This window comes from Periplaneta americana, chromosome 16 (genome assembly GCF_040183065.1).
Source record: "Periplaneta americana isolate PAMFEO1 chromosome 16, P.americana_PAMFEO1_priV1, whole genome shotgun sequence".
Classification (NCBI taxonomy): domain Eukaryota; kingdom Metazoa; phylum Arthropoda; class Insecta; order Blattodea; family Blattidae; genus Periplaneta; species Periplaneta americana.
The window spans coordinates 77,807,852-77,829,757 of NC_091132.1; the positions used below are offsets into that span (position 1 = coordinate 77,807,852).

The window sequence follows — 21,906 nt, forward strand, 5'->3', positions numbered from 1 at the left end:
TCCCAAAGGTCTTTTTGCCTCCGGTTTCCAACTAACACTCTATATGCATTTCTGGATTCACCCATACGTTCTACATGCTCTGCCCATCTCAAACGCCTGGATTTAATGTTTCTAATTATGTTAGGTGAAGAATACAATGCGTGCAGTTCTGCGTTGTGTAACTTTCTCCATTCTCCTATAACTTCATCCCTCTTAGTCCCAAATATTTTCCTAAGAACCATATTCTCAAACACCCTTAACTGAAATATAGGCTCAATTACAATATTCTCTACCGGCAACTAATTTTATTTTCTAAATTTCTTCTGCAATGGAGTCAGGATGCAGCTTTATATGATATGAAAGTGCCCTCAAATATCATTTCACATTATTGTCATTATTATTATTATTATTGTTATTATTATTATTATTATTATTATTATTATCATTATTATTATTATTATTATTATTATTATTATTATTATTATTATAATTATTATGTCACTATCCTGTGCAAGTTTAATCCAGTCTCTATCATCATATCCCACCTCCCTCAAATCCATTTTAATATTATCCTCCCATCTACGTCTCAGCATCCCCAAAGGTTTTTTTCCCCTCCGGCCTCCCAACTAACACACAAAATTAATACTTATGTAATAAAACTATGAAGTACAGTTTGAGAAACTTTTTATTTAATAATGTAACAATTATTGCAATTGGTATATTGTAAAGGATCTTCCAATAAGTGTTTTCTACTTTTAACATATAACAGCTGCCGTGTTTATGAAGCTATAGCAATCATATTTTCCCATGATTCAGTTGTTATTGACAAATAATCATAGAACATTACACCATTCCGCAATGTGTAGGAATCTTTAAAATTTATTATTAAAAAAAGTCATCCGTTCGCCAAGAATTTCGTGCATTACGTGATGTGTAAGGTGTGTGTAAGATACCGGGCTATGATAAGGGATTATTTTTGGCCTCAATTGGAAGATATGTATCTCAGAAACGTGTCGTTTCAGCAAGATGGCGTCACGTGTCATACTGCTCACGAAACAATCGACCTTTTGAGGGAGATGTTCAGACGCGTCATCATTTCGCGTGGTGGTGATGTTAACTGGCACCCGAGATCATGTGATTAACGTTGCTGGATTACATCTTATGTGGTTATGTTAAATAACGGGTTTATGCCAACAAGCCAGAAACAGTTAATGGCCCAAGGAACAATATCACGTGCGTTATTAGTGAAACTGAGCCTGGTTTATTTTGTCTGTTATTGAAAATTGGAAGACCCGTATACGCGCAACACAACGAAGCCGCGGCGCACATTTAGCTGACGTTCTCTTCCATACGTAATGACATTAATTGTGCTTGAAAATAATAATAATTAAATAAATAAACCTGTTTCGTTTATACCATTTATTTCATTTTAAATATGTGACACTCTTATTGGAAGAGCCTTTATTTTAATTTTAAAGACACCTGTATAGGGTAAAGGTTGGTAAATTGTGATGTGAGTAAGAATTTATTACAATTTTACTGAGCGAGGGGAAGATCGGTTTTTGCGTCAACGAATTATTAAGGGAATGTTCGTGGACAAGTTTCTACACAAAGCCACTCCTGCTCTCGCTCAGTAAAATTGTAATAAATTATCAAATGAACTATCGCAATATTACTCGTATCACAATTTTACCAACCTTTACTCTAATATTTATATAATTATTCAGTTTCTTCACTGAACATTTTCATTGTATTATTTTTTCAACTTTCTCTGAATAGAAACAGAATAAATAGTAAAAAATTGTTCTAGTATTAAAACTAAATACAATCAATTTCCGCTATAAATAAACAGGCTCGTACAAGAAAATATAATCTAGAAAGGTATGAAAGGGCTGCAATAGTTTCTTAAATGTTAATTTTAAGTTGAAAATAAACACAAATACACTAATTTCAGAACAACTAGTTTACAATTTGATCATCATCCACTTTTAAGGCTTCAATTTCGTGATCCATTTTCTTCTGGATGTTATCGTATTATTTTGTCATCTTACATTATAAATTCATAAGTAGCGAGATTCAGAACGTGCAGAATTCAAGGCACACTCATTCAGTTAGCCACTTTCTTGTCCGAACTCGATTGACTAGGCCTATTTGTCACAAATCCTGACACTAAGTCACAGATAAAAGTAGTTGACGGATTAATGTTTATTAGTGCCTGAAAAAATGATAACCTTACTGATTTTCGACAAAAATATGTATGAATATAAAACGTTTATGAGAAAAATGTTTTATTTTATTTAGTTATACTGATGAGGAGTCCTGCTAGGAGAAAATGAAGATGAAACTAGAAAACTTTCACAGCAGCTAGTTAGCTCTCTCAAAGAAATGCATGACGTACTGTTAAATGTAAGTGAAACAAAATACATACTTTGTCCTTACTCATTGCCATCATCTCAACGTAGATTACAATTTACAAACTTGATATCTATGTTTCTTAACTCTATTGCTGAACAGGAAATTACAAATACTTTTATTGTTAATCCCGTCATTGATGAAATAAGAATTTAAATATTGAGAATTATTATTAAACTAGCCATACTTGTGCGCTTCGCTGGACTTTTTATAATTAAATATTGACAAATCTAAATACAGTTTTGTAATTACTTAATGAATAATGGCTTTTTATATGTCGTAAGTCGTTTGCTCCTGAATCATTTTCAAAGTTGTATTTAAAACTATGAATTTAACTGTTGTTATCATGCAATACTTCCTGGAGTTGTTCAGTCAACTCTACTTTTAAGATTGATACTATCCCGGTCGGGTTGAGATTTTTCCGGGGTTTTCCCTAAACCCAATAGACTATGAGCAAATGCTGGGTAACTATCGGTGCTGGAACCCGGACTCATTTCACAGGGATTATCACCTTCATCTCATTCCGATGCTAAATAACCTAAGATGTTGATACAGCGTCGTAAAATAACCTACTAAATAAAGTAAAAAAAAACTGCTACTATATTAGACTTAATAGACAATTGGTCAGCGTCTGAAATGAAATATACTTGAAAGAACTGAAGGCTCTTACTCTCAGCTGGAAGAAGATTTCCAATTAAGTGATAAGCCTATGCCTGAACTTGAAATGATGGCGTATTATTGACTTTATGCATTTATTGCATAGTTTATTCATTTTATCTATTTTAACACAAATTAATTCAGCATAGTTAAAATAATGGAATGCTAAGGTAACGTACTATTACTACATATTAAATCAATACACTCTCGTTGTTCGTTAATTCTCTAAGATGAAAATGAATATGGTAGGCCTACATAAATATTATTTTAAGAAATACAGGAAACGAGTAATGTACAGAATAGCCTATCAAGTTTTCTGTGCATAAGAATCTATTTTAATCTTACCTGTCCTCGATTCACTCAGAAGTTACTGTAATAACATTATAGAATTATGTCCAGCTAGAGAAAGTACACTTTCCAATGGTGAAATTTGAGACATGGAAATCAAAAACTCCCTAATTCCAATGAAGAGAGAGAAAAAAACTTATCTGTTTTACCAACTTTAAATATTTATACATTTATTATATTGTGACAGCGACGTGAGATTCGAACTCACGACCAGCGTCCCGCGAGAGAGAGCATATCGCGCGGGCTTCATGAAGCATGAGGGACGGCGCGACGAGGGGAAAGGGAAAGGCCCACGCGACGAGGGGAGAGTGCACGCGCAACTGCTGCATGTAAGGGGGAATGGACCTTCTCGACCCTTCCAGAAAATGCGTCGAAGTGGAGATATCCAGATAATTCTCTACACACCTGTAGAAGGTTCTCGCAACTATGATTTTGCTATAAAAGAAGGAACGACAGCAGTTTCAGAGTTTTCAGTTATTCCGTCAGTGAGTAAGCCAGAGCAAGCAAGCCAGAGTTCGACTCGAGTGTGCGTCCGCATCTGCGTCAGCATCCGAAGGCCTGAGTTCGAGTGCAGTGGACCGCAGTTGGAGGGACCTGAGTTCGAGTGCAGTGGACCGCAGTTGGAGGGACCCGAGTTCGAGTACAGTGAACTGTCTCTGAAGGTCTGTGGTTCGAGATACTGTGAACTCGAGTGACTGAGATAGAAGAACTGTGAACTGAGAACTGGTAGTTCTGATTTGTAAATAGTGCTTTGTAAATATTAGTTAAGATTAACAGTTCATTGTTGTGCGTAATAATCCAAGTAAACTGTCATTGTCGTCGGTGGAGTGCTATAACGAATACTGTGTTGAGTGAAGATCCAATTGTTGACGAGAGCGTTTAAGGTGAATTGTAGAAAGGAATTATTGTTGTGACGAATAAATTACATTGTTGTTACTAATAAAATTCACAATATTAAGATTGTGTAAAATTACATTCTTTATCAATTAAATACTTCAAAACCTAAATTTTTACATTATCTTACACTACAATTTGAAATAAATACAGTACTGCTGGAGTTAGGGGGTTTCTGACTTCCATAGTTTATAGATTAAGAAAAGTGAATAAATATGAGCCATATGAAGAATAAAGATAAGTATATCATAATTCCGTTATGAAACATTCGAATATACGAGAAAATGAAACTTTATTATTAAGATTAACATTGCTACATTTTTAAAATTTCAAATATGTGAGACAGAAAATCACAAATTACCGTAAAGCACATCAAAATACACAAATAAAACCACAAATAATATTAAAATGTTAACACAGTCTGATTCATGTTACACATTCTGTTTTTTCTGTCACATTCACGTTCTTCCTGTGAATCTAGATTATAGATTATTACTGTCCGCTAACAGAGTTTGATAGTACATCCTACTTTACGCAGAAATAAACTGCATTAAATCTTGCAAGTCCTTTTGCTTTCTTCTTTCAATGGCAATGCTGAATTGTACTTTAGTTGACTAGCGAATGATGCATCTGTATTGGGTTTCTGGAAGTTAAATCGACACCATATTGTGCCTTTCACAGTGTTACTTGCATGGATTTCATAGATTCTTGTGAGATTCTGAATACCATATCACTTTATTCAATGGTTGAGCGATAGTGTTGCCATCTACCGGAAACTTAAGCTTGGAATGCAAAAACTCTGTTATTCCATGGAGTAAGTAGAGTTCTGATTTCTACGAGTTTTAAAACAGCCCCCAGAATGCAGATGAATGTCAAAATTAGTGTATTCTTGCCTTCCACGCATACGGGACAAACTAAAAAGCACCATCCAGCCCATAACTCAATTTTGTGAAAAATTGGAGTTATTAGGTTTTTGATCTCCCTGTCTCAATTATACAAATCCGTTAATTAGCTTCTGAGATTACTGCATCCAAACACAGAAACATGTAAAATGAATAGCTTGCGTATGTTGTCAAAGGGCCCTTATAGACGAAGTCATTTGGTTTCGTTTCATTACAGCCCATTTAGGTGGCGAAAATGAAAAGCATTGTTATTTTAAAACTCATTTATCTCATTAAATATCAGTACTACCAAAATTTTGCATAGAATAAAACTTATCGGAAATCATTTTTAAAGAAATTTTTGTTACATAACATTTTTCACGGAAATAAATAATAAGGGAGATATTTCGTTTTATTTGATTCAGACCCCCTTATAACCCCCCTTTAAATAACGTATTTTAAATGCCATATAGCCTAACATCTAAGTTAGAACGAACTTAATTTATATTCCAATTTTCATATAAATTGGTTCAGCGTGAAAAGGTAACAGACAGACACATATACAAACAAAAATTAAAAAAAAGCGATTTTTGGTTTCAGGATGATTAATTATACATGTTGATACCAATTATTTTTGGGAAAGCGAAAATTACCAGAAAAATTTCGATTACAGATTTATTATTAGTATAGATATAGGCCTATAGCAAAGCCAATTGTACATATTTGAACTTGTATTTTAAGCTAGGAGTGTTCCCAAGAGTTTTGAAAATGGCGGTTTTCATACGTATAAGTATATAAATCTGGAAAGATTGAATTGAAATAATTACAGACTTATACAGGGTGTTAAAAAAATACGGGGCATAATTTCAGGTATGTATTTCCCACATGTAGACAATCAAAATAGTTCATTACAACATGTGTCCGGAAATGCTTCATTTCCGAGTTATGGCCTTCACAACATTGAAATTCACCGGAACGTTTTTCTTTCCGCAGGTCGTTGTCATTACAGAAGATGTTCAAAATGTCCACCTCCTGCTTGAATACAGACCTCACATCGATGTCTTATTGACCTGCGAACACGATCCCAAACTCCAGGAGTATTGCGTATGTCCTCAGAACATGCCACAATTCGATTCCGAAGGGATTCCAAATCAGGCACCGGAGACGAATAAACCAATGATTTTAAATGGCCCCACAAGTAGAAATCGAGAGGGTTCAGATGAGATGAGCGTGGAGGCCAAGCAATTGGGCCACCTCTACCTATCCATCGATCAGGAAACCTTCGATCCAAGTACCGGCGAGCCGTACGACTGAAGTGTGTAGGAGCGCCATCATGCAAGAAATGAATGTGTTTACGATTGATCAGTAGAGTGTCTTCTAAAACATGAGGTATGGTGTTTTCCAGGAAGTTTGTGTACGCCTGCCCCGTAAGTCCAACTAATCCATCACCAATGATACTGGCCCACATTTTGAGGGAGAACCGCACCTGGTGATGAGATGGAACAGCTGCACGTGGGTTTTCATACGCCCATACATGCTGATTGTGGAAATTTGTTATGCCATCTGGTGAGAACTGTGCTTCATCTGTAAATAATACTAAGGCAGGAAAGTTCGGACTTACACCACACTGCTGCAAGAACCACTGACAGAACCTAACTCGTGCAGGGTAATCTGCTGGTGACAGGGTCTGTACACGTTGCAAATGATAAGGATACAATTGATACTCTTTCAACAGTCTCCAGACAGTCGTATGAGGAACATTGACTTGCAACGCTACCCTTCGTGTGCTGATAGAAGGAGTCATGTTCACAGCCTCCAGAATCTCCTCCTGTAGCCTACTTCTGGAGTCCCCTTCCCAAACCAGGAGAGTTAAATTTTCCATACTCGCACAGACGGTAATGGAGACGTACAAATGTCTTCCGATCTGGACATTGTCGCTGTGGGTACCTCTCCTGGCACAAACGACGAGCCAGCGCAGCATTGCCGTCCGCCTTACCGTACTTGAAGTGTATCTCTGCCAGCTCTTGATTTGAATACATGTCGCACAGTCTAACGCCTACACAACACTGAATGTAACCTTCGCCTCGGAATGAACTGTCAGAGTGCCCTCTTAATGTCTCCTTTGACGGCAACGACCTGCGGAAAGAAAAACATTCCGGTGAATTTCAATGTTGTGAAGGCCATAATTCGGAAATAAAGCATTTCCGGACACATGTTGTAATGAACTATTTTGATTGTCTACATGTGGTAAATACATACCTGAAATTATGCCCCGTATATTTGAAACACCCTGTATATTTACGTTCTTCATTTTGCAAACTAATAGGAAAATGTATAAAACATTAACTCGTTTACAAACATGTGACATAATAAAGAAAATGGATGTGATAAACATGGATTTTTTAAAGTAACTTATTTAGAAACATATGAAATAATGTATGAAATAATTAAAAAAAATAAGCACGGATTTTTGAAGTAACTTATTTAGAAACATGTGAAATAATTTATAGAAATGAATATATAGGTTATTTCAAAAGTCAGTTCAAACATTAAACCGCTATAAAGATTATAATATTTGAGATAGGAAAAAAAAACAGTGTTGGCCAAACAACAGGTTTTATAAAATATTGGGAAGCTGTCCGCCGTTCTCTTGTTCGACGTACAATATTCTTTCTGCGACACCATGCACAGCATTTTGCAGATAATATCTAGGAATATTGGCAATTTCTTGCAGTAGGGTTGTTGGATGTGGCAGGAAAACTCGTTCTTTGAGGTAACCCCGCAACCAAAAGTCGGCCGGTTGAAATCTGGAGATCACGAAGACCACATATTTTTAAAGTGGCTACTGATGACACGATCGCCAAACATCTGCGTAATTAATTGTTTTGCAGGGATAAAGATGTGGGGTGGATCGCCATCTTTCATGACGATTATGCTTTCCATATCGTGATTCCTCAGTCTAGGGATGACGAAGTTCTGTAACATGCTGTAGTAGCGCTCCCCGTTTACTATAACAGTCTGTCTTATTCCAGTATTGTCCACACCTGTGGAATAACGGTTAGCGCTTCTGGCCAGGAAACCAGGTGACCCGGGTTCAATTTCCGGTCGGGGCAAGTTACCTGGTGAGATTTTTTCCGGAGTTTTTCCTCAACCCAATATGAGCAAATACTGGGTAACTTTCGGTGCTGGACCCTGGACTCATTTCACCGGCATTATCATCTTCATCTCATTCAGACGCTAAATAACCTAAGATGTTGATAAAGTATCGTACAATAACCTACTAAAAATTAATGATGGAGTTAATAAGCGTAATTGAGGTTCGTTTTCCGACCAAAGTTATCAGCAGGCACTGCCAACAATTTGGCCTCCGCGATCTCCAGATTTAAATCCGGCCGACTTTTGGTTGTGGGGTATCTTAAAGAACGAATTTTTGTGCCGTTCTCGGTTGTCGTTAGGAATTATGGACTCATCCTTCAGTTTAGCTTGCAATGTCTGAATATGCCTTTGTGTAATTTGGTAGGTACCAAGCAGATTCTTTTGACAAACATGTTTTCAGAAAATAACATTTGAATGAAGCCAATTTTCGAAAATTTGCATCACTTTTTATCTTTTTCCGTCTCGCTGGTTCTGATATGACAATACATTTTACCAAGACTTATTGACTGTTCATCAAAAGTAAGTCTGTGATATTCTCATAGAATGCAACTTTTATTTCCAATGTCATAGTAGAACATCCTTCCGCTTTTCATTTTTCTGGGCCACACACCCAGGCGTGAGAATAAAATAATATATCAGTCATAATATTTTTAAAAAGTATAAAAATAGCACATATATTTATAGGAACATGAATATCATAAACGGCAATCTGGCGACCGGAAAGTTCGTGTAGCCTACTGCAGTAGGAATAACACAATACAGCATCGTTCCACTCACCTTATTTAGAGGGGATTTTCCATGCTCCTCTTTGCCTCTTCGGCTTTTGTATGGCTTTCCAGAGTCCCGTAGCTTCTTCCGTTTGATATCATTCCACTCAGATATGTTAATTTTGGTTTTCTATTTTTATTGAGACGTTTCAGATCGCTTGGTGAAACATGCATACTGCCTGCGTCCGCCATCTTGTTTGCTATACATCATTGTTCCACTAACGTGGTTCAAATGTTTGACTATTACTGCCACCTGGGGATAGATATTGGATATTCCAGTGTGTTTTCCATGTGCAGAGTGTGGTATTCATCGATGGCTAAGACCACACCATACACGAGCCTGGCTCTTACGGTAGTGACTAGAAACATTTTTGTTTTATAAATTTAATTTGTACTCGCTAGCTAGCTAGTTAAATAAATAAATAAATAAATAAATAAATAAGTAAATAAATAAATAAGTAAATAAATAAGTAAATAAATAAATGTTCCATTAAAAACTCATATTAATAAAATATGTGCTATACAGACAACGTACTTCAATTGTACTTCTTCTGTTTTAAATTTTAATGTCTCCCTTTGAAAGAGACTGTAGTTGTGAAATATCTGGGAATCATTATTGATCAACATGTGGATTGAAATTAAAATAATTATTAGCCTTGCAGCAGATTATGAAAAAACATTATAAATTTTTCATTCTTATTCGTATTTATCCAGTATTTTAGCTCTTTTTCAGTCTACCATCCAATATGTTACATTACGTAGTATGAAACTTCAGATATTTCTTTACATATTCAAATTTTTTTTTACAAAAAAGGATAATAAAGATCTGCTTAAGAAAGCCTACTGATTATCTGTAGTAATTTCAGATCTCGATTGACATTTATTAGGACTATTTCGTGAATAAAATAAAAAATATAAATAATATATCACTAAAATTTGCTCACAAATTGTTAATAATTGTATATTTACGAATACGTCTTAAGCTATTGAGACATTGTGAAGTTGAGATAGATTGAATATCAATTACTGCAATAAAGAAATTGGATGTTGTTCAGTAATGCCAATTACGAAAAGCGAAATACAGATTTAACAATGTTAATTACATGTACTGCACTTTTCTGTTATTATAACAGAAATATACTTTCATTATCTGCTGAAATCATAATATAATTTAAACAATTTTATAATATAATTACGAATAACCTGATTAATACATTAATTAAATTAATTGTTGAAAAAGCAGTTATCAAACCTGAATGAAGAAGTGTAATTTTCTTCAGATAGCCTACAATAGACATGGAATTAGAAGATGAAGATGTCGATGTGGAAGTAAGATTTCGCACAATATTTAATACTTCATCGTTACATTATACATTACACCGAGAATCATGAACTATGTGATATGTGTGGAAACAGCTAGCAATGCTTATGTATTCACACTACAGTGCGACATAATGTATGTTGCTACACCATCTCTGCAGGTAATTAAATACACAAATTTTATTACGCCATACGGGAGGCAGTTTGATCAAAGATGTGGTATATAATACTATACAAGGTCCTTGGGTTTAATATGCGCTGATGTTACATAAATTTGAACATCTGACTTTCTATTAATTGTTTAATTTCATTCACGTAATACAAATTTGATAGGCTAAATTAGGTTAGTTACCTATGGAAGCGGGGCCAATGTCAACTATGCCTTATTTCGACCGTTACTCCATGCTACAGGAAAGCATTTTCCATAGATCGACAAACACATTCTCGCTGTAGTGTGTAAAGGAACTAAAGCTGCATCTACACAGTTCAATTTTCCATGCGCGTATGCTTGCATTCTGGGAAAAATATTGAAAGAATCAAGTTTAAAACGCACTTTCAATTAAGATACATGAAGATTTTGTGTCTAGATGGTGAGTCGTTTTGAACGTCGTCTTCACTGCGTAAATATATTAATTAATATTAAATATCAATATTACTTTCATTGCTTGAATGCGTGAAATTGAAAGGAAAGTTTAACCGTGTAGATGGATATTAATGGATTCATGCTCATCGATTAACGGGGAAACAGTTGGCTAAACAAAAGAACGACCATGAGAACGCGGAAACAGTTGACTAAACAAAAGAACGACCATGCGATAAATTGATAGCGATAAATCTAGCTGCAAAAAGTATCGCGATGTCTGACTGATTGGTTGGAATTAAAAATTTCATTACACTTCATTGGTCGAAAATGGAATGACGTCATATAAACGAAATAGTCCTTCTAAACTCATATCTTCTAATTCAAAATCTATAAGACTGGACAATTATAGAAATATAAAATAATGAAGTATTAGCAAAAAATCACAAATATTAGGTTTGTTCAAGCATGCAATTCAAAACGCGTTACAAATTAATACCGAACATCTTTCGACGCATCATGCGCTAGTTGAGTACGTTCTCAGAACCAGTTCGGGGTTTTATGTTATTGGAGCGTTTCTTGAACTGTTCTTTCACGGCCTTCGGAGTTTTTTATCATATTAAAATTATATTCAACTTCTGAACTGAATTCGACATAAAATATATATCACTAGAAAAGAGAATTTCATGCACTTTAAAATCCCAAAATATGCATGCATTTATGCAATATCAAACTATGAAACATGCACGATCAAGCGAAAAATACATTAAAATATGCACTTTCATTTTTTTCCAAATTTCTTATTTCACTTCACTTTTTTGCATAGTTACAACTAACAACATTTCTAAATTGGTTTCTGTAAGGTTCCTGCAGCGAATAGGGATTATAAAGAATGGACACTGAGCGAATTTTCCTGTGTTTTGTTTCTCTGTGCGCAGCGTATAGTTCCACTTTCAAGCGCTAGAGGTTAGTGTAATCGAGCATACGCTAAGATATTAATTGAGAATAGAATTGAGACAGAGGATCCAAACATCGCCTACCTTAATGCATAATCCAGTAACGCTTTGCTTCAAATAAATTCAAGTTATCAGCTTTTCCTTATTTCTCAGTGACAAACTAGTTGTAATAATAATATTTTATATTTCAGATATAATAAATTATATTATAAAATAATATAATACATTATAAAATTAAGTATCGAATTCGTTTAATATTTGTATATAATATTATATAAGTACGGTATATGGTTTTACTTCTCGTAAGAGTTTTGTTTTTCCATTTTCAGCGCTATCAAATCATTACATATTTCATTTGTCTGAGTCAACGTCTCAACTCTCATTATAAAGGAACTCTAGAGTCTAGACATTACAGTTAATGACGGATTTATTATTTTATGGACCAATTTATTTTATATGAGTACATAATGTACCTAGATGTATTAATTATGTGTTATATTTCCGCTGTGTCGACTGTTAGCTGGTGTGATATCAGCGCCAAATCTAGGGAGAAAGCGGAATCTCACGCTTTAGCTGGCTTGAAGGTCATTGAAATCAGGCCGGCTACATCAAAGGTACCGACGCGAAGTGTCCATTCTTTATAATCCCTATTCGCTGGTTCCTGTGCTTGTCAGTCAATATCTTTTTGTAGACACAGAATGACCTTTCTACATTACAAGAAGTTATGGGTGGAACTTGAATGAACCTTTTTCTGATATTTAGTTTTTTTTCTTTTCCTTCTTCAATCCTGATTCCTGAAGATGAAATAAGGGACATAAAAATCGACGAACTGAGGTGTCTACTCAAAATCATTAAAACATGCATTTAAACAGAATATAATGTATATTATATGCATGATTAAATTAAAAATTGCTTAAATATGCATTATGCATATTGTTATCCCCAAAAGGGCCAAAATATGCAAATATGCACGGAAAAAGTACACATATTTGGAACAGGAGAGTAATGAAATGGATAGCCTAAGTACTAAGTTTGAGCTATGTGCTGTGTTTTTACAGAAACATGCATTTGCATGGAATTCTCGTCTCTAATTATCACATTCCAAATCACTCATGACCTACTGCAATTTTAATATTAACCTTCCCAATTTCAAAGCATCTGCGCATACGCCAGCAATTTAGAATTCCAAATCCTGCTCTTAATTGAGAACCAATTTTACTCGTTCCGGACAGTTCCAAAGCACGTTGGAACAGGAACCTGGGAGTTCAGGATCGTTTCGAAATCAGTTCAAGTCTCGTTGGAAGGCACATTGAGATACTGTGCATGAGCAGGCAGTTCAGAATCGGTTCTGAACCGTCCTGGAACAAATCTATTAGTTATATATACAATAGTAGACAGAATTTTAATTCATCGCCAAGATCACAACGGCAGGTTGCGGACAAAGTATTAGTCCAGGAACAAAATTAGAACCTACCATTATAACTCCATAATCAAAATACTTGTAGAATTCTCAACGTTTTCCTTCAGTAAGTGCAATGAAATTTTAAACATCTAGTTTCAAGTTATGAATTAGCTAATCATTGAAAAACAAAATACCAGCCAATTAAAGAAATTATACTTCTGAATAGTTCATTCTCTATTTAAAGCCTAATATTCTTTTACCCTTAAAACTAAACAGATATACATTTTACTTACAACTTTAAATTAATGTAACACTGAAAATATTGAGATAAGGACACATGTTTACATGACATTTTTTTTACTAAGAATGTCTTCGGAAATAAGCTCCGTAAGTGGCAGTAAATCCTCGTGAATCACTCTGTATAAAATTGTGGGCGTTTCTGAGACTTGTTGGATCGAGAGTTAGGTATGCCTCCAAAGTTGTCTCAATTTACGGAGGACTAAGAAACATAACCAGCTTCTAGATGTACACGCTCTAATTCTTGGAAAACAGCACATAAGCTTCATTGTGTTTAATCACTATTACTTAATTTGTATTCTGATATCAATTAAAGTCCACACCTGTGGAGTAAAGGTTAACGCGTCTGGCCGCGAAAGCAGGTGGCCCGGGTTCGATTCCCGGTTGGGGCAAGTTGCCTGGTTGAGGTTTCTTCCAGGGTTTCCCCTCAATCCAATATGAGCAAATGCTCGATAACTTATGGTTTTGAACCCCGGACGCCGGCATTATTACCTTCATCTCATTCAGACGCTAAATAACCCAAGATGTTGATAAAGCGTCGTAAAATAACCTACTAAAAAAGATATCAATTAGAGCTGAGGTGAGGTGCAGCAATAAAATAGACAAATAACCATTTTATTTTATTGCACTAGCTACTATATTTCAACATTCATATACAAACTAGTGTATAAAGCTTTTCAGTCAAATAACTGACATCGTTCTTGGATCTTAACAGGACGATGGTTGATCATTGAAGGCGATGTAGCACAGCCAGTGAGTTTAATTATGATGACATTTAAAATGTACAATTATATATCATAAAGTTGTGCACGCTATACAACCTGCAGTACATATGCAAAATATGCGGCACGTATAATCTACATATTCACTGTAGGAGCAGAGGTCGCAACATTATGAATCATCGAAGTCATCAGCGTCACGTAGACCGCTCAATGTGTTACGTCATGAATTTCGTCGTACTTCTCGTGGAAGATGACCACATCCTTGAAGTACATGTTGGGAGTGTAGAAGTCGTAATCGTGGATCTTGCGATCGAAGGGGAATCCCAGAGGCTTGTCATCGGGATATTTGCGACCATGTCCAACACCGCAGTAGCTGAAGGCCTTGTAGTGGTAAGGCTCGAAGTCGTGTTCGTCTTGCTTGACGTATGGGGTGACGATGACGTAGAAGGTGAATGTCTGACCACCCTTCTTGCCTTTAGGAAGCAGCAGGTTCTCCGGGTAGCCGCAGTATTTGTGGCTCTGGAAATGAGTAAAGAATTTCCGATACAGGCGATTGTCATACAAAAACATGAGATATAAAAAGAAAGTGAAATTGAAAACATTGATGGTCTTGTACAAAAATTAAGCAATGACTAGTGAATCTTGCTACTTGAGATTGTCCAGTTCTGAAAGAGAGACCGAAAATGGAATATGACATGAAATTTGAAATTTGAAGTGAAGACAAATCGATTTATGATTTATTTGGTAGTGTGTTTTTTTTTCAATCATTTCATTGTTAATACATGGATTTTGTTTCCACGATTACCGGCAATAAGAGTTTAAGATTTAAATAGGAATGAATAAAGTAAAAATTCTTTGAATAATTTCAAGGAAAAATTGTTTCGGGACTAGGTATCGATCCCGGGACCCTTCTTTAGCGCACGAATGCTCTACCGACTGAGCTACCCCAAGGAACTATACATGACACCGTCACAATTTTTCCTTTATATCCACACAGCTCAAATGGACTGACAAGACACCAGAACCCAACTTTGAGTGCACACAAATATTGTGTGACTTAAATTGTGACCTTAAATTTTTCCTTGAAATTATTCAAACCTGCTTTACAGGGAGCTACTACCTGAAAGCCAGATTTGCATAAAATTCTTTGTCCAGATCCGCCATTGTTTCTTTCTTAATACTCGCTAAGAATGTCCTCATGTTGAAATTGTTTAGGTCCCATGCACGAAAGAGTAGTTGAATGTCGATTCTAGAATATTAGCTGTGTATAATATTTAGTAGACTATGTAACAATATCCACTGTAGGATACGTACAAGGTCTAAAAGTATAAAATAGTCCTCAAATAAAGTATACTTGAATAGACTCAATGACGTAAGTGAATTAAACGTTAGCAATTGCTAATGGTATTGAGTTTTTATCAGTAGCATCTGTGTATTACTGAAGGATTCAGCACTGGAATTGTCATTAAATTAAAAAAAAATAAATACAGTGAAGTTTAGCTAATGTTTAAAAGCAGAATCTGGAAAATTTCTAGCATCTATCTTTTTGCATAACTCACTCTATTTTATAATTTCAAATTAAACACATTAAAATTAATGCTAAGTCAATTGTGATCATCCTTTGCATTTGCAAATCATTTCTCTGCTGCATAAATGTAAAGTACTACTAAATAAAATTCAATTGCTAAAAATGAAATTGATGTCTCTGCGTCCACAATAACTTTGCAGAGTTTATTTAGTTATAGGCACCGTGCAAGCTCCTCTGGTGGCGACTGTTGTTACTAACTGCGGGACAGCAGCGATAGAGTTGTGCTTGAAGCGTATGAATATATTTAACATCTCAGGTTAAATGAATAGAAATATGGATGATCCTAAAAAGCGGAAAGGTAACGCAAATTGCTGTGTTCTTGAGTGTAGTAATGCTTATAGGAACACACCAACCGATATTGTTTTTATTCATTCCCAAAACAGAAAACTGAAGCGCAACAATGCTAATTGTGGATCCATGCCGTACGCAGACGAAAGTAAATAAGGCTACACTGCTCGTAATCATAGTATTATTATATACTAAGCCTGATATAAAAAATAGAATGTATATAGTATTATGTTTATAAATAACCATTAAGTTATCAGCGATAGGAATATATAATTTAAATTTTAAAAAGTACGTAATTACTGAGTTCTTTACATATATATTATGTATAATATTAGCAACAATAAATAATAATATACTTATTTTTAAATGTATTCATATCGATATTTAATTCTTGATTTCAAGTGCTGATGGTTCACCTTGGAAACCAACACCCGCAACAAGAATTTGCGGTATTCATTTTATTGGGAACGAGATCAGGACACCCCAAAACTAGTATACCGTTCCCAGTATTTTTCTAAAAGATTACAAGAAAAAGACATCTAGCTCCGGAAAGGTACGAAAGAGACGCAAAAAGAAGAAGAAGAGATGAAAATTTTAGTTTTATGGAAGGGAAATGCTCAATAAGTGTTATTTCGAAAAATGAAGTAGCCATACAGGCAGAAGTAAATGAAACCATTCTTAGTGATTTTGTTTTTTCTTTCACAGTTGAATTGTGAGAATTGTCTACTCAGGTGTCTATTCCATTACATGCCGAACTGAAGTCACATAAGAAATGTTATGACAAGAGTTCAGGAACAGATGATACGTTTAATGAAATGCAAGGTTTCCGAAATTATTCTACAATAAAATATGAAACAGAACTACCAGACTTAATGGGAGTGACATTTGTGGTTTCGAATATATTGTTAAAATTGCTGCCAATTGAAACACAATCATACCCGTAGAATCACAATAAGAAATATTTCCAATTCTATAATTTAACCCGAAAATAGCTACATAGATAGTCGAAACGCCCCAAGATGTAGACCATACATATTATTTTTGCCATTTTTATTAGTGAATTTCACTCGAAAGCTTTCGAAAAATTCTGTCCAAGAGTAAGATTAGTAAAGAAAATCGTCTACTCATATTTTCCAATTAAAATGAAAACTGGATTGTCGTATTGTGCTATGAGGGTGATGTTCGGAGTTAATCGTACAATTATAATTATAATGTATTTTTACCGACACTTTAATGTTGTTGACATCCACTGTTGATTACTGTAACTTTTGGGTTTTGGCCTAGCAGAGAAAGTATTCAGGGAACAATGACTGCAATATTGAAAAATGTAGCGTGACAATTAATTGTTCAGAAGTGGAACAGCCACCCAATGTGGATAAGATGTGGATAACAACTGATTGCGAATTATTGACTTTATTATTATAGAAGGTGGTGATGAAGTCAGGTTTGCCCGGAATAAAAACAAACCTCTCCGATAAAGGGATCATTGTTGTTACTCCACCGTATCTGCACGATGGTAAATTAACAGCTGAAGAAGTCGAAACTACTTACAGCGTTGCCAGTGTTCGAATTCATGTTGAAAGGTGTATTCAGGGAATTAAAATATACAGTATAACATTTTACACAAACTGTCAATTGAACTGCTTCCGCATGTTGATCATCTTGTTGTTTATTCAACTGTCCTAAGAGAACTCTGAACCTCACAAGTGATACCAACAAGGCACCACTTATGAGGCAACTAGGCCACGATATCATGGGGTAGAGTGGCCAGTTCCTTTTCCCTTCCATTGGCTATATCGCCGACTAGCTACAAATTACACTAGTCAGATTTCAGATGCATACAAACAATTGTTCTTCCTGTGACAATATCGTCAAGTGAGATGTACAGCCTGATTACAGATATACATATCAGGCAGAACCTCAAGCAGAGGTAGTATGTTGATGATATTGTTCATTATGTGTTGTGTTTTAGAGAATTTGCAGTCGCCCATTATTCAGGAAGTGTAATTAAGACTGCTTTTAGAATTAAATCACATTAAAATACGTAATTTATAGAGGCATTATACACACAAATATTACACACGTCATGACATCAAATATAAGTATATCGATGTTTTCGTAATATGACTGTTCACCTCATTCAATGGTCTGAAATCTGATTTAAATGCCAAACAACTTCACTGATATTCAGGAACTTTGTAGTTACATTTTTACACTCCTCTAGCAGTACTGAAATTTCCACCGAGTCTATAAAATAATTAAAGACTGGTGATTGCTGGGTTTGCAGTGAAAGACTGCCCTTGGGCAGAACACTATGAATCAATGAATCCATTCTCACTAATATTATAACTTCTTATCGGCAGAAAGCCGCATGTAAATTCTGTATCACACATGACTAGTGAACGACTGCGAGCCTGTAGTTAATTAGGAATTGAGACACTGCGCGGCGCCACCAGTACGATTTTGAGACTCATGCACGGTGCCTATAATCTTCGGAAATTTTGTCTAAATATTTGTTTTTTGTAACTTTTTAGGACAACACAGGACACTGTTCTGCAGACTATTGTATGGTGACCTCTAATGTTTTCCCTTCTCAAAATTATGTCCTATATCACTCAAATAATGGAGGAAGATTTCCGTCCTCCTCTCTGGTTTCATCAGAATGTACTAGAAAATATTCAGCTAGCCACTCAAGTTCCTTGAATAATTGATGATAATCACCGTGATGAGTAATAACCCAATCTCGATAATTCTTGAAATATCTTATTTGCATAAAAACAGCCAGTTTTAGGAAATAAACTAATTCTTAATGTTCAATAAGGTAAAAAAGTCGAGGAAGATTTGTAAATATATCCGTACAATAAATTATAAAACTGAGCAACGTTAGTAAGCTGATTAAAGGCTCAATAATATGAAAGTATTGAGGAAAATTTGTAATTATATTAGTGCAATTTAGATAGATAGACAGATAGACAGACAGACAGACAGATAGATAGACAGACAGACAGATAGGCAGACAGACAGACAGGCAGGCATACAGACAGACAGACAGACAGACAGACAGACAGACAGACAGACAGACAGACAGACAGACAGACAGAGAGATAGATAGATAGATAGATAGATAGATAGATAGATAGATAGATAGATAGATAGATAGATAGATAGATAGATAGATAGATAGATAGATAGATAGATAGATAGATAGATAGATAGATAGATAGATAGATAGATAGATAGATAGATAGATAGATAGATAGATAGATAGATAGATAGATAGATAGATAGATAGATAGATAGATAGATAGATAGATAGATATTATACATACAGATTTTATATTATGGTATAAAGCACAGCAAAATCATTAAGCTAAAAGTTGTTTAATAAGGAGAAAACTCTCAGGAAAATTTACAATTATATCACTACAATTATAACACTTAGAAAAATCAAGGGAGTTAAATAAAATTTGCTCAAAAAAGGGAAACATTTTCAACACAATTTATAATTATATCAGTGCAGTTATACGAGTAAAACTTAGCGAAATTAAGAAGCTAGGAAAGAGACTAATTAAGGAGAAAAAATTTCCATTCTAAATTTTCATATAATGTTCATCTTTATATATTCCTAAGGTGTTCGGGGAGGAATTATGATATTTTTAACAGAAAAGGATTTGCCTAAATCATCATCTAAATATGACTGGATTAGGCTGCTATAACACAATCAACATTCTTTGACATAGAGCTTTTATACGAGTAAAATATATGACAATGTAATGGGTTTTCATTTATAAAATTTTCTTTGATAAAAGATCTTTTATAAAATGTAAGTGCATTTTGTTATCTTTGATAAAAGATTTCTATACCTTGAAGCAAATATAGCGGACGCAATATAACTGGACTGTTGCAACCACAAAAATTCTGATATCGGAGTATGAAGGAAATGAAATGTTCAAAATAAATAATTTACATAATAAAATATTAACATTATAAAATAATAATAATAATAATAATAATGTTATTATTATTATTATTATTATTATTATTATTATTATTATTATTATTTTATAATAATTTGTACAACTTTTCAACTCCTCGCATTGTAGCTCTTTCAATAATTTCTGATGGATATCTCTCTTATCACATCTTGCAATCCATGGTTTAACCCACAGGCGTTTCTTTTCTGTTTGTTTTTCAGTAACATGCATATTGTAATAATTGTTGCAGCTAAACAAGCCTAATCCTATTCTTCATTATGGTGTTATAAACTTAACACGTAAATATTAGTAGTCTGCTATATCAACAAATCATAACCTTAATGCCTAAATATTAATATCAATATCAACAAATCCTCGGAACACGTGTTAACTGTCTTGTAACAAGTCTTGGGAGAGCTTTTGTTCGTAATTTTAGGTTATGTTTGATAAAATCTTCAGTAGGTAGCAGATATTACTCATCATGGAAATTTTTCCTCGAGGAGATTAGAATGTTGAATGCAATGAACTTGCATTTTCCGGATGTGGGACATCACCGCAAGATCCCATGTTTTTGTTGTTGTGTAGATTACGACAGAGACAATGAGGACAAAATATGTGCAAGTCTTACAAGCAGGTTGTCATGAGTTAGTCTAAAAGGAAGGCTGTCAGCTACTATTTGCCCTGTAGCATTTCTGGGATGTGACGTCACAAGCTTGTACAGTAGAACCAATAGGAATCAGTCTGCAACAAGTACTTTCCGAATTCGTTTGTTCACGTGTGAGTGTTTCAGTACATTTAATAAGTAAAACTAACATTTACTGTGTATGTGTGTGTGTGTGTGTGTGTGTGTGTGTGTGTGTGTGTGTGTGTGTGTGTGTAAGATAAATAAATGGAAGAAGACACGGTAAAAAAGACAAATATTGCACAGGCAGGCGCAGAAAATACTGTTTAAGGCGTGTAATTAGTTTAAAAACGTTGACGAGCAGAACGCTGCCGGCCATCTTGATGCTGGCTACAACGTAGTCAACGCGCAAGAAACGACTGTAGAAGCATGTGGTGTGGGATTGAGAACCGTAAAAGGATATTGTTAGTGAAGGACAGAGGATTTGTTTGATGCCTGCTTACAGTAATCAACGGCTAAGGTCATTATTGTCTTTTGATAATTTAAATTCTCTCCTGAGCTATTTGTATTGCACGTGCGCGTGAAGTACGATGTTGCAATGTCGTACGGTGCATTGCTCTCTCTATCTGTCTCTCTCAATGCAAACGCTAGCAGACTACCGCCTTCCGAATTGCCATCGACTCTAGAGCATTTGGGTAGAGTCGAACCATATGTTTGTTGGCCTTATAGAACACTATCAATAAGTAATGTATGTTAACGTTGCTAGACTATTGAAGAATTAAGATAACAATACACGTGGTCTGTAATTGATATTTCTCTTTTGAAACAAAGTGAAATTAACGTATCTACCAAGTAATGTATTTAGATATAAAGTATGAAGTGATATTTGGAAAGTAATACTTACCCTGTCAATGTAGTACTGATCTTTTCCCTGCAGACCGTTCGTCACCTTCTTCAACAAGATTCTGTAACTGTCATGGCTGTCAGAGATGATGCTGGAGTCGTGGGATTTACGTTCGATCACTGTCTTGCCGGCTTTAACTGAGAAATTTAAAGAAATCTC

General features: G+C 35.0%; 1 protein-coding gene across 1 annotated transcript in view; it reads right to left on the bottom strand.

Annotated features, from left to right (window-relative positions):
- Positions 1–14,319: 14,319 nt before the first annotated feature.
- Positions 14,320–21,906, bottom strand: part of LOC138716510 (allergen Cr-PI-like) — a 49,500-nt gene continuing 41,913 nt past the window's right edge. The window contains exons 10-11 of the mRNA XM_069849655.1: positions 21,748–21,884; positions 14,320–14,890 (exon numbers count right to left, since the gene is read on the bottom strand). Of these exons, the coding sequence (XP_069705756.1) occupies positions 14,579–14,890; positions 21,748–21,884 (449 nt within the window). The 3' untranslated portion in view covers positions 14,320–14,578. The remainder of the gene's footprint in view (positions 14,891–21,747; positions 21,885–21,906) is intronic.